At 59.6% G+C, this 13,304-nt stretch overlaps 1 protein-coding gene across 15 annotated transcripts in view; it reads left to right on the top strand.

Annotated features, from left to right (window-relative positions):
• The first annotated feature begins 3,017 nt into the window (after positions 1-3,017).
• Positions 3,018-13,304, top strand: part of XXYLT1 (xyloside xylosyltransferase 1) — a 190,455-nt gene continuing 180,168 nt past the window's right edge. For all 15 annotated transcript variants that reach the window (XR_005990176.1, XR_005990177.1, XR_005990178.1 and 12 more), the window contains exon 1: positions 3,018-3,633. Coding sequence is in view for 12 of the 15 variants with exons in the window: in XM_041770338.1 (XP_041626272.1) it covers positions 3,133-3,633 (501 nt within the window). In the remaining 3 variants the exon portion in view is untranslated. The remainder of the gene's footprint in view (positions 3,634-13,304) is intronic.

Raw genomic sequence — 13,304 nt, 5'->3', positions numbered from 1 at the left:
TAGGTTTTTTATGCTCAGACTTGCACTTTATTGTGAACCACAACTGCAGACATATCTGTTAGGAACTGTCCTGTTTAAGGTCTTCTGTTCCTTTCCAGCTCTGCCACATTGACCTAGTTGATCCTGTTTGCTGGTACTTCAATCAGGAAATCCATTTTGATCTTTTAAAGAATTTCTCTATGAGCACATAGCTATATGCATTCAATAGCTAAAAATGACAAAGGCTTTTTTTTTTTGCTGGAAGTGGGGGCTAGGTCTGATTATTTTCCATTATGATTGGCATCTGTTGAAGCTCCCCATCTAGGCAGCACATTCACACTCAATCCTTTTAGTAAACAAACAAAAACATGTTTTTCTATGAATTGAGATAGAAGGAATGGAGGATTGAAAGAACGGACCTGGAAGTGAACCTTTTTTTGCTTTTTCCTTTTAAGTTCATGAAAAGCGGACGCATAACACTTTTCTGTGTGACTTGCTTTATTCCTCTTCACTTCATCTTCAGAATAGTTCTGTGAAGAAGAGAACCCACACCAATAGTAATCTTTTTAAATGGAAATAACCTACTTTTCCCTATTGCAAAACAATGCTCTTTCATTGTAGAAAAATGTTTGACAATACGTAAAAGAGAGGATCATCATTCCATCATCTGCCAGAGCCCCCAGTATGGTCTCTACCAGCCACATGTGCCTATTGAAATTAATTAAAGTCAGACAAAATCAAGAGTTGGATTCCACCGCTGCATTTTAAGCACTCAGCCGTGTGCCTAGGGACTGCCGTCTTGAACAGGACGGATTACAGAGCGTGGCCACCCATCAGTGTAGCAAGTGCTGTTGAATAGTTTTGAGGGGGAAACTTACTTTCTTGGTATATATCTTTCTAGAACTTTGGGTGTGTGTATTTAAGTTGATATACGATGGGGTCATACTGTTACCTGCTGCTTTCACTCGCATGGGGAACAGATTTCTAAACCACTGCGCCACCCAGGGATCAAGGGAACAGATTTCTAAGTCAAGTGTTGTACATCACTTTGGGGGAGGATTTTAAAAAGTTTTTATTACGGAGAATTTCAAACATATACAAAATAGAATAATTTCAATAGCTAATGGCTCATGGCTAACATTGTTTTATCAATACTCCCACCCATTTTTTTCTCTTGCCCAGATTTTACTTTGAATCAAACCTCAGACATTTCACTAACAAATCAGTATGTACGTCTAAAAGAAAAAAGCCAATCACAACATTGTATTTCCTTGAACTGTAAAACTACTGTAGTCTATTCAAATTGTCCCAATTGTACCAATGTGCTTTTATTTATTAAGATTTTATTTATTTATTCATGAGACAGAGAGACACAGAGAGAGGCAGAGACCCAGGCAGAGGGAGAAGCAGGCTCCATGCAGGGAGCCCGATGCGGGACTCGATCGCGGGTCTCCGGGATCACGCCCTGGGCCGAAGGTGGTGCTAAACCGCTGAGCCACCCGGGCTGCCATCAATGTGCTTTTAAAAAACAGATTCTTGGGGATCCCTGGGTGGCTCAGCGGTTGGGCCCCTGCCCTTGGCCCAGGGCGCGATCCTGGAGACCCGGGATCGAATCCCACGTGGGGCTCCCTGCATGGAGCCTGCTTCTCCCTCCTCCTGTGTCTCTGCCTCTATCATAAATAAATCTTAAAAAAAAAAAAAGTCAAAAAACAGATTCTTCAAGTCAGAATTCATAGAGATTCCATTCATTGCGGTTGGCTAATCAGTATCTCGAGTCTAAATCCGCAAGTTATTCCTCCGTTTATTCTGAAACGTCTCCACTTGCAGCTGGTGAATACATCACTTTTAATGACAGCATCATTAGTTTTGTTTGACCGCTTTATTGGTGAATGTTGACTCTAATCTCTTGCCGTCGTAAATCTAGTTCTGCTTTGTCCTTATGGCTGAATATATTTAATACAATTACCAATAAATATATGAATATACAAGCACAGAGAAATACTATATCCTCAGGATGAATCCCTAGAAGTAAAAATGCTGACTGCTAACGGGTGGGTATACTTCTGGCAAAAACAAAACAAAAAAAGGCAGATGTACTTGCTATTTCCTTGAGATCCTGCCTTCCTGCGAGAGACGGGGCTGCCTAGGTCCTGGGAGGCCCTCGTGGGGCCGTCGGGCGGCGCCTCGTCTGGACAAGGCAGGTGCTGGGTGTCTCCAGGCCGCTCAAGGCAGGGGCCCGGGTCAGGGCTTGACGGGCGGGGGGAGGGGGGGGTTGGCTGGGCCTGGGGCCGCGCTGCCCTCCGTGGTCTGCGCAGGTTCCGCTGTCGGGCCGGGCTCTCGGGGGGCCCGCGGGCCACGCCCACCAGGACCGGCAGGCCCCGCCCTCTCGGTAGACCCCCCCACGGGCCACGCCTATCCAGGACCCGCAGACCCCGTCCCCCGGTGGACCCCCACGGGCCCCGCCTCCTCCCGCGGGCCACGCCCACCAGAACGACAGACCCCGCCCCCTCGGTGGACCCCCCACGGGCCACGCCTATCCAGGACCGGCAGGACCCGCCCCATCCCGCGCGGCCACGCCTACCAGGCCGGCAGGCTCCGCCCTCTCGGTGGACCCCCACGGGTCACGCCTATCCAAAACGGGCAGGCCCCGCCTCCACCCGCGGGCCACGCCCATCCAGGACGACAGGCCCCGCCCCCCCCCGCGGCGCCCCCCGGAGCGCGAAGGAGCCGGGGGGGTTCGCTCGGTGGATCCCCAGCGCCAGCGGGTCGGCGGACAGAGGACCTGCAGCCTCCTAACGTTTGGGGGCGAGGGGGGCGGAGCCCAACTGCGCCCCCTCGCGCGTGCAGCTCAGGGCTCCTGCTCCCGGAGGGCCGGCGCCGCGGCGCGTCTGCACCCTCGGGGCTCGGCGCCTGGAGCCGGGCAGCCGGGACGGCCGGCGGCCGCACACCCCGGCCCCGCCCCCGCGGCCCGAATCCCGCTGCGTCTAGGACCCAGCGGCGGCCGCGCGGCCCCGCCCCCTCGGGCAGCAGCGCCCGCGGATTGGCTGCGGGCAGCGCGGCTCCGCCCCCGCCATGGCCGCCGCCCGCCGCCCGGGCTCCTGAGCGGCTGCGGGGTGCTGGTCGCCGCCGCCCGGTCCGCCGGCCCCGGGGCGCATGGGTCGGCGAGGCGGGCCCTCCTGCGCGCGGGCCATGGCGCGCCTGGCCGCCGTGCGCTCCCACTACTGCGCGCTGCTGCTGGCCGCGGCGCTGGCCGTCTGCGCCTTCTACTACCTCGGCTCGGGCCGCGAGACCTTCTCCAGCGCCACCAAGAGGCTGAAGGAGGCCCGCGCCGGGGCCCCCGCGGCGCCCTCGCCGCCCGCGCCGGAGGCGGTGCGGGGCTCGGCGGTGCCGGCCGCGGCCGCCAAGGCCAAGGGCCTGGAGGGCGGCGGGCCCGGGCCGGTGGACTACCACCTGCTCATGATGTTCACCAAGGCGGAGCACAGCGCGGCGCTGCAGGCCAAGGCCCGCGTGGCGCTGCGCTCGCTGCTGCGTCTCGCCAAGTTCGAGCCGCACGAGGTGCTCAACCTGCACTTCGTGAGCGAGGAGGCCAGCCGCGAGGTGGCCAAGGCCCTGCTGCGGGAGCTGCTGCCGCCCGCCGCCGGCTTCAAGTGCAAGGTGAGCGGGGCTGGGCGACGGCGCGCTACGTCACCGCGCTCGGCGGGGCGGGCGGCGCCCCCCTGCGTCTGTGCGGCCCTGCGTCACCGCGCTCGGCGGGGTGGGCGGCGCCCCCCTGCGTCCGTGCGGCCCTATGTCACCGCGCTCGGCCGGGCGGGCGGCGCCCCCCTGCGTCCGTGCGGCCCTGCGTCACCGCGCTCGGCGGGGTGGGCGGCGCCCCCCTGCGTCCGTGCGGCCCTGCGTCACCGCGCTCGGCGGGGCGGGCGCCCGACGGCGCCCCTCTACGTCAGCGCGCTCGGCCGGGGCCCGAGCCGCCGGAGCGCCGCCTCCCCCACGCCCCAGTTCGCGGCCCCGTTAGGAGGCGCCGCCGCCCGCGGAGACCCGCTCCTCGTCGGGGCCGCACCTCGGGCTGTGGCCTCCGTCGGGCCGCGGGCCCCGCGCTCGCACCGAGACTAGGTCTTGGGGGCCGCGCGGTGCCGGCGACACGGGGCCTGCGGGGCCGCTAGACCCCGCCTCTGTGCCCAGGGAGCCGGCGGGGCTCCTCCCGGACCTGCGGGGCTCGGGGCTCGGGGGGCGCGACGACGCCAGCCGGCGGGGCCTGGCCCTCCGCTCCTCCCCCACCCCGCCCCCCGTTCCGCCTCCGGTCCTCTCCTCCCGTCCTCCCTTCCCCTCCCCTTCTCCCGTCCCGCCTCCCGTCCCACCTTTTGTCCTCCCCTCCCCTCCTCCCTTCCTGTCCCGCCTCCCGTCCCACTTCCGGTCCCTCCTCTCGTCCTCCCCTCCCGTCCCACCTCCCCTGCTCCCCTCCCATCTTCCCCACCCCTTCCGTCCCGCCTCCCGTCCCGCCTCCCATCTTCCCCACTCCTCCCGTCCCGCCTCCCCTGCTCCCCTCCCATCTTCCCCACCCCTCCCGTCCCGCCTCCCCTGCTCCCCTCCAGTCCTCCCCTCCGTCCTCCCCTCCCGTCCCGCCTCCCGTCCCACCTCCCGTCCCGCCTCCCCTGCTCCCCTCCCATCTTCCCCACCCCTTCCGTCCCGCCTCCCGTCCCGCCTCCCATCTTCCCCACTCCCTCCCGTCCCGCCTCCCGTCCCGCCTCCCTGCTCCCCTCCCCTGCTCCCCTCCCATCTTCCCCACCCCTCCCGTCCCGCCTCCCCTGCTCCCCTGCAGTCCTCCCCTCCGTCCTCCCCTCCCGTCCCGCCTCCCGTCCCACCTCCCGTCCCGCCTCCCCTGCTCCCCTCCCATCTTCCCCACCCCTCCCCTCCCACCTCCTGTCCTCCCCTCCCCTCCCCTCCCGTCCTCCCCTCCCACCTCCCAAGGCGGGGCGGATACGGGGAGGGGGGAGGCGAGGAAGGCAGGCCTGCAGAGCGAAGCCCAGGGAGCCCCAGGGAAGTAGTGCTCACACCCAGAGGTCTCTCCTAAGGCCATTATCAAGTGAAATAAAAATACTTCTTAGCTGAAATGGTCGCAGACATAGATCACAGAACATCATTAGTGACCTTAGATTACATTTTTTTTAACTAAATATTATATTAATCATTCACTTAACCAGAAAAATCTTGATTTGATTATTATTGAAACTCTTTCAAAATCTACTGGTTTGTCTCCTAACAGGATGGAAGTCTGTTATTTCTTCACTTATTTAATGAACCTCCCAACGTGCTGTGTCCCATCTGTCGGGTTAGGAGCCGCTAGCCTGTGACTCGGTCCGTGGGCTGACTGCGTCAGAATCTCGCGGGTACACTTATTAAAAATTCAGCATCTGGGCCCTGCCCCAGCCTGTGGATCAGAATCCCCGGGGTGGGGCCTGGGGCCTTGGATCCGAATTTGTATGGAGCTATAGAGACAGAGGTGGGAGGTCACCGCCCTGAGGGATACAGGAGCTCCCGGGCTTTCTTGCCATCTCTCAGACCCGGCTCAGCCATCCTTTCTCTGTGGCCCTCCCTGGGAGCACAGTGCCCGCACATAGTGGGTGTTCAGCAAACATTTGGCTGAACAACTCTCTGTCCTGGCTCCCCTGGTTCTGCTGGCCTGGAAAGGCTGTACGTTCGTCTTGTTAAAATGCTGCTTTTATGCCATTGCTTCCACTCAGAGCCTCCCGACTCCTGGCTCACCGTCCTCTCAGGTTATTCCAAATCCTAGACCCACTGTGCGTGGCTTCAGTTTCCTTGCTCAACCTTTTCTCCCTGGGCTGCGGAAAAGCTGTCTGTTCCCATGGGGTTTTGTTTGCTCTGCTCCTGGGCCATCTGTTGCCTCGTTCTGTTTGTCGAGAGGAATCCTACACTTCTCAGCCTTACGTGGTGACCTGCCTTTTTCATAGCCTTCCTTGCTGTATCAGGTTTGATAGAATATGCCGTGGAACCCCCAAATTTTGGTGGCTTACGCAAGATTGATCTTTATTTCTCATCTAAATGGAAGTTCAGATGTAGGCATTCCTGGTGGCATGGGGCCTTCCCGAAGTCAGCAGGGTCCTAGGCTCCTTGCAGCTGTCTGCTTCTCTGTCCCTAGGGAGTGGCCCTTTGTCCTCACGGGCCAGGCTGGCTGCTACAGTGTTAGCCATCACATCTGTGTTGTGGTAGCACGATGAAGGAAGAATCAAGAGAAGAGGACTCAGTTAAAAAGAGGGGTTCAGTTAATAAGGAGAGGAGAGCAGGTTTTGGGGTAGACGACTGGCCAACCCTGCCCCACCCCTTAGGAGCCCAGCCTGGCTGTGACCGAGCACCTGCTGTATGTGGGACCCCAGAGTCACAGCTATGAGGGACGCCGACATGGGTCAGGCACAGCCCCTGCCATCCAGGAACCCACCCCGCTGAGTGTCACACTCCCATTCATCCTGTCCTGCTGCAGAACTCAGTAGGTTGGGCACGAGCTGGTCCTGAGGGAGTGAGAGCTCTGAGTCTCAACTCCGGCTGGCCAGTCACTAGCGGCTGGCCAGTCACTAGCGGGGTGGGTGATCCGCCGCGCCTCTGTGAGTGAGGATCCAACATGCACTTCCCGAGTAATTCCAGGACATTTTTCATCACCCTCAAAAGAAACCCCATACCCATTTGCTATCACTCTCCATTCCTGTCTTTCCCCAGCCCTGGCAACCACAAACTTTTCTATCTATAAATTTGCCTATTCTGAACGTTTCATAATAATGGGCTCATTCAGTACGTGACCCTTTGTATCTGGCTTCCTTTTCTTGGCATGGATAGTACTTCATCCTTTTTAATGGTTGAAGAATACTCCATTGCCTGGCCATGCCACATTTATTCATTCATTATTTGATGGACGTTTGGGTGGTTTCTACTTGTTGGCTATTGTGAACGTTTAAGTTCTTGTGTGGATGTATGTGTTCAGGTCCCTTAACCTTTGAGGAAATGCAGTTTTCCAAAGTGGTTGCACCAATCTGCATTCTCACCAGCAGCAGAAGTTTTGAAGGCTGGAGGTCCAAGACCAGGGTGCCAGCCAAGGCTCCTTTCTGGGTTGGAGACCCCCAGCTTCTTGCTGTGTCCTCACACTAATCCCGGGGCGCCTGGGTGGCCCTGTGGGCGGCTTTGGAGAGGTGCATGCTTTGCAAGTTGGTAGGATGTGACCCTCCCAACCTTACAGGGTGGGGAGCTGAGGCCCCTGGGCCCGCAGACGGGCCTCGGCCCCTTTAGCTGCCGGGAGAGTCATGACCAGAAGGAGAGGGTGCCACCTGGCTGAGTCTGTGGGGCTCCCAGGCCGGTTGGGGTGGTCAGCGCCTGGGCGGCAGGGCCCCCTGCAGTGGGAGGGGCCGCGGAGCCCCGCCGGAGCCGCTCAGGCTGGCTGGGGTAGCACTCGCCTGGACCCCGCCATACCCCAAGCCATTCATGCCTCAGGGACTTTGCTCAGCCACTTTCTGTCCCGGAACACGCATCCCTCCCTTCTTTATCGATCTGGCTTTTCACTCGTGAGGCTGCAGTTCTGGTGGACGCCAGCCGAGGGGGGAGCCGTCCCTGGTTGCCTCCCCAACCTGTTCCTCTTCTCTGCGCTCCCCCTGGGCTGGAGTTGGCCCCCGGGCGAGCTCCTGGAGGGTGGGGCCGAGTCTTCCTTCCTCCTGTGTTTTCCGGACAGTGTAGCCCCGGGCTCTGGGCAGACTGCAGCGCGGCTCCCTGCTCGGGTCGGTTGGGCCGCCCCAGGCCTGTGCCAGCACAGGTGGGCGGCACCGTGTGATGCACGCTGGGGTGGTCTCCTGGGCCTCCGGGCGGGCAGTGGGCTGCGGGGCATCCGTGCTCCTCCCCGCCATTCCGTGAGTGTGCTCTGACACGAGTGGGACGTGGCTGGCCAACATTTGCAGTCCTTGACCGCCTATGGAGGCCTCTGGATTTAGAGAAGACTTCTTCGTGGCTTTTAACAGCAGCTTCTCCAGGCAGGAGGTCATCCAGCCTGAGGCCAGCTGGGAAGATTCGGGCGTGTCCTGAATCTTGGCTTTCAGAACGCTCCCCACTGAATTACTAAGGAGACTACTCATCCTGGCCACATGCTCTGCCCAGGGCCCCCGGCCCGTGGGCAGTGCCTGGGGCTGGCACTTGCTGGGGTGCAGTGGGCAGAGTCCTGCCAGGGGTCACGTCCTGGGACCCTGACTTCCTCTGCCAAGGCCTTTCAGGGTGTTGAGCCTCAGTTTCTCCTCTGTAAGATGGGTAGGGACACTGCAGCCTGGAATAGTGTTGTGTGACTCCCTCACTGGCCTGTGGAACCTGGGTGCTAGGAAGTGTAAAGAACAGGTCCTTCCTAGACCTTTCCTGAATGGCCTGGTAGGAGACGGGGGTGGCCATGGGTCCTTCACCTCTTTCTGGGCTGGTTCCCAGGATGGCTCTGAGCAGTGCTCCCTGCTGATGCTCCCCTCCGTCTCTGGGCGAGGTCCTGACTCACGGGGGCCTGTGCCCCGGCTCGGAGTGTCGCCTGCCACAGCTCTTCCACGTCTACCACCACCGTGTGAGTGACAGGCACCAGGCCACGTCCCACCCTCAGTCTCCTACCTACTCCTCAGAACAGTCAGCCCCCGAGGGGGAGGTGTTCGCAGATGAAGATCCCGAGCCCAGAGCAGCTTTAGTAGCTCGCCCAGGGCCCTTGGCCTAGGGTGCCCGAGCAGCCTTTCCTACTCTCAGGCACCCGTGATCGGGGTCCCTCTGCTCTCTGCCCTCGGGGAGCTGGCTTGCCAGCGGCACGTGCTCCGGTTCACTGGGGCCCCTCACGCGTATCCTCCCCCTGCCAGCAGGTCGGGAGCCCGCTGGGTGGCTGGTGGAGAGTCTGTTCCTCCGACTCCCGGAACGGCTTGCGCACAGGCTGAGTCTGTCCTAACGCGGCCTGCTCGCGGGGTTGCTCAGCTGTGAGAACAAACGCAAAACGGGAACATTTCTCTTTACTTAAAGCAAAAGCCCCGGGAGGTGAAACAGGACCCTGCTGCTGAGCCTCTTGGTTTCTGGAGCCGCTGACCCCGGAGCTCTTTGCTGTGACCTGCGCGGCGCCTGGGATGGATTTATGGGAATCTTTGAGGGGCTGTTCTAGCCTGGAGATGCGGGAGGGGATTCTCACCGCCCCTGGAGAGCATTCCATTCCGCGGGGATCCAGGCCTGGCCGTGGGGCGAGCGGAGCCCCGAGAACCCGTCCACTGCCTCGGGTAGCGTGGCTGTGCGCCCCGCCCTCAGGAGCCACGTCACTCTGCCGCTGGCACCGGGGTCTTGCCCGCCCTCGGCGGACTTTTGGTGTAGCCGGGGTGTGTGGGTGTCTGCTTGTTCCCCTCGAGAGCCACACGTGGGGTCGCAGCTCGAGGATGCTTTCCCATCTCTCCGCCCTGTCTCGTGTCTTGTTTGTATGGCTGTATTGTCGGTTGTCACCCTGTTTCTCCTGTAAGCTGTCCCGGGACTTCCTGATTTTTCACACTCTAAATAAACTCCACATCTGCGTGTTTCTTTTCCCTCTTTTGGATTGTTCTCAAAGCTCTTCCTTGACTCTCCGTAAGGGACACGTCACAGTTGGAAGGGTCCTGTGCCCGTAGATCGTATCTGAAAATCAGGACCCAGCCCCAGCCGTCCTCAGTGCCCACGGCCCACTCTCTTGGCTTTCTCTTATACTGAGTTTTTCAGCTCATTTACATTGCACGATGCTGCTTTGTGTCTTTTTAGTATTCTGTTTTATTTTTTTTAGCATTTATTTTTTTTAAGGACTTTATTTGAGAGAGTGAGAGGGAGAGCATGAGCCAGTGAGGAGGGAGCAAGGGGGGGGGGACCAGACTGAGGAGGGAGCCCAGTGGGATCCAGGTGCGAGGCTCCGGCCCAGCACCCCGGGATCATGACCTGAGCCGAAAGCAGACGCTGGGCCAACTGAGCCACCAGGTGCCCCAGTATTTTATTTTCTTATACATTAAAAATTTAAGTACAACCCATCAAAATATAGAAAACCCCAGAAAAACGTAATAGATTATGGTCTTATTACATGGGTTAGACAGATGCTAATGTTTTGCTGTATCTGCTTCACTTTATTTATTTATTTTTCACATTTTTTTTTTTAAAGGAATAAGACATTATAGATCTGACTTAGAGCCCACTCCTCCTCCTTCCCCAGCCTTCCCCTCTGGAACGTTCACTGCTGCACACAGGGAGCAGATACGGTTTGTGGAATCTGTATTTTTGTACTTTTACCACATACACACGTGCCCACAAAAACGTATATGTGTCTTCTTTGTTGCTTTCTATTTTTTAGACAGTTGTAGTAAAGACTGACTTATTTTAGAGGGAGAGACTGTGTGCACTGAGCGGGAGGGGAGCAGACGGAGAGAGAATCCCAAGCAGAGCCCCTGCTGAGCCCGGAGCCCCAGGGGCTGGATCCAGGCAGAGACACAGGCAGAGGGAGAAGCAGGCTCCATGCAGGGAGCCTGACGTGGGACTCGATCCCGGGACCCTGGGGTCACGCCCTGGGCTGAAGGTGGTGCTAAACCGCTGAGCTCCCTGGGTCGCCGTCTTATGCAGTTTGAGTGGAAGATCCTCGGATCCAGGGGCTTAGGGCCAAAGCAGGGAGATGCCAACAGAGGGGAAGCCAAGGCTGCTGCTGGCCGTGCTGGGGCGCCCAGGAGGGCCAGAGCGAAGGAGCACTGCTTTCTCCGCGACGCACACAGTGAAGGTCCACGGAGCCCTGCGCAGCGTGGCCCAAACCCTTACTGAGCCGTACTGTGCAGCGGGGCTAGTAGGTGCCAGCACTGCCCCGGGGTACAGAGACAGGCCGCCGTCTCCCTGGGTAACAGACGCAGAACAGGCCAAGGTTCTTGCCTTGGTGCGGCTCATGTTCTCGCAGGAAGGGGATTAAACGGGCCGACGCATGTGTCCGCTCTCTGCCTGGGACACCGTGGAGGAGGAGCTAAAGAAGGGCTAGGGCCCGCTTCACCTGTGTGTCACTCCATGGCCAGGAAACGAGGAAGTTGTACAGGGTCCCAGGAGTCGAGTAAGTGACACGGTGTGTTAATGGGATAAGAGGCCTCGGGAGCGTGGGGCAGCTGAGATTTCTAGTCGCTAGGCAGGGCCTGTCGTCGCTGGGGGTGGCTCGGAGCGGAGGCCTGAGGAGCGGAGCTGGCCGGGAGCTGGCTGTGCCCCGGGGAGGAAGAGGGCAGGCCAGGCGGGGGGGGGGGGGGGGGGGGGGGGCGGGGGGCGGCCTGGCTGTGCGGATCCGCAAGGCCTTGCATGTGGTGGGGGGAGGCCCCGCGGGAAAGACTGCAGCCCCACGCTCACGGCTGCTGCCCCGAGGCGTGTGAGGAGCCCGGTGTCCTGCCCAGGGAAGAGGCCATGGTGGGGAGCGGAGGGAGGAGGGGGGCACCCGGGACCCCCCAGGGACAGGCAGGTTGTTCACATTCTAGAATCAAAAAGGCCTGGGCCACCCAGCAGGTCACCCTGGGCGGGCGACGTCCCCTTTATGAAGGCACAGGCATGGCCAGGTGGGCTGAGCTTGTGTCTGTGCCTCATGGGGCAGTGATGTGCAGGTGCCAGCGTCTGGGGGGCGGAGGCGTGTGCTGTCCATGTGCCCGGGGCACTCGGGGCTCAGGCTGCAGGAGGGCTTGGTGCGGAGGCTGTGAGGAGCAGGGAGGTCCGGTTCCCACGCCCGCCTTGGGGAGCAGGCCTTGGGGAGGGCCGGCACCAGGCTGTCCACGCGGGCTGGGCTCTGGGAGTGCGTCATGCCCCCCGGAGAGCTGGGCACGAGCACTGTCTCCAGAGTCTGGTCCTTGGAAGGTTTGCTTGGCGGCTGCTGCCCAAACCCCGTACCTGCTGCAGCATCACCCGAGGCGGAGTTTACACCGACTTCGTGAGTCTTTCCCCAGCCTCCTTACATGTCACCTGTGAAACCATAGCTCTGAAATGGTTTTTTACTTGTGTTTTCTTGTATTTTACACACCAGAGTCAGTCTGTAAGTATTTGGTTGGTCTTTGTGCCTCTCAGAATTTTCTTTTGTATCCACGTACCTCCCCCCACCCCCACCCCCGTCCCAGATGTCGCTGCAGCTTGCAGAGCCCAGGACGAGGGTTCCTGAAGCCTAGGAGAGCCAGCAAGTGGCGGGGGCCGTCCCGGAGGCTGACTGCTCCGAGCTGGGGGCACAGAGTGTGGAGGGTCCCCGTTTGGGCTCCAGCTGCGTCCCAGCCCCAGGAAGCCGGCTGGGGACTGAGGCCATGGGGGGAGCAGAGTGTATAGGGCCGGCCCCCACCCGTGGCCGCTTCCTCCTGCCAGGGTGAGGCTGGAACTCAGTGTGGCCCTTGGGTGTCGCTCCTGGTAAAGCTGCAGTGCTCTCCGGAGGCCACAGGTCGTGGGGGATTACCACCCGGACTGGAAGAGACCGGGGGATCTGTCAGGAACACTGCGCACGTCCCCGGGCACGGACTTCTGGGGGCGCAGAGACACCCCCAGCTCCTCTGGGGCCTCCCGGAATAGTCCTGCCTTTGCTGCCCTTCCACCTCCTCCAGCCTCCTGCTGCTTTCCTTTGGCCTCTTCCCTTCTCCTTTGGGGTGGGAAACGTGATATTATAGAAAATTGGCTTGTACTGTCAGGAAAACAGCATTAGATGGAAAAAGCCAAAAACAAAATCCAAACCTCATCATTTGTGAAAGAGGCAGGTTTAAGGAATGCGTGTGAGCAACCACTGTGTCAGGCTGTCTTAAAGAGCTCGCGAAACGTATTCTTTGGTGAGTGCCGGAAAGGTGGGCAGTGGCTGGGGCGTTTCGGACCGTCTCTCCTACGGGCGTAGGGCATGTGAGAAATAGGAGGATCCTCGAGGAAGGAGGGGGGCCGAGTGGGGAAAGCAGAGGGGGAGCCAAGGCATGAGAGATCCTGACCCTGGGAGAGGAACAAGGGGCAGTGGGAGGGGAGGTGGGGGCACGGGGGACTGGGGGGCGGGCCCTAGGGATTACGCTCTATATGGCGGATGGAACTCCAATAAAAAAAAAATAAAGTAAAAAAACAAAACAAAACAAAACAACAAGGGCTCAGCATCAAGAGGAGGGACTGGGGCCCGAGACCGGGAGCAGGTGGTCAGAGTGGCGGTCGGCCGCGCCGTGCCGTGGAAATGCTGGACTTCTGCCTCGGGAGCCCTCAGCCGTGTCCGGGAGCTCCGGAGGCCGTGAGGCCGCAGCCCGATGTCGCTGTTGGCCGCCCCGGACGCACAGTCCAGGAGAAACCGCTGAGTTTCACTTCTTTAT

Source organism: Vulpes lagopus, chromosome 1 (genome assembly GCF_018345385.1).
Source record: "Vulpes lagopus strain Blue_001 chromosome 1, ASM1834538v1, whole genome shotgun sequence".
NCBI lineage: Eukaryota > Metazoa > Chordata > Mammalia > Carnivora > Canidae > Vulpes > Vulpes lagopus.
The sequence above is the reverse complement of the archived record's forward strand: the minus strand, read 5'-3'. Positions and strand labels throughout refer to the sequence as shown.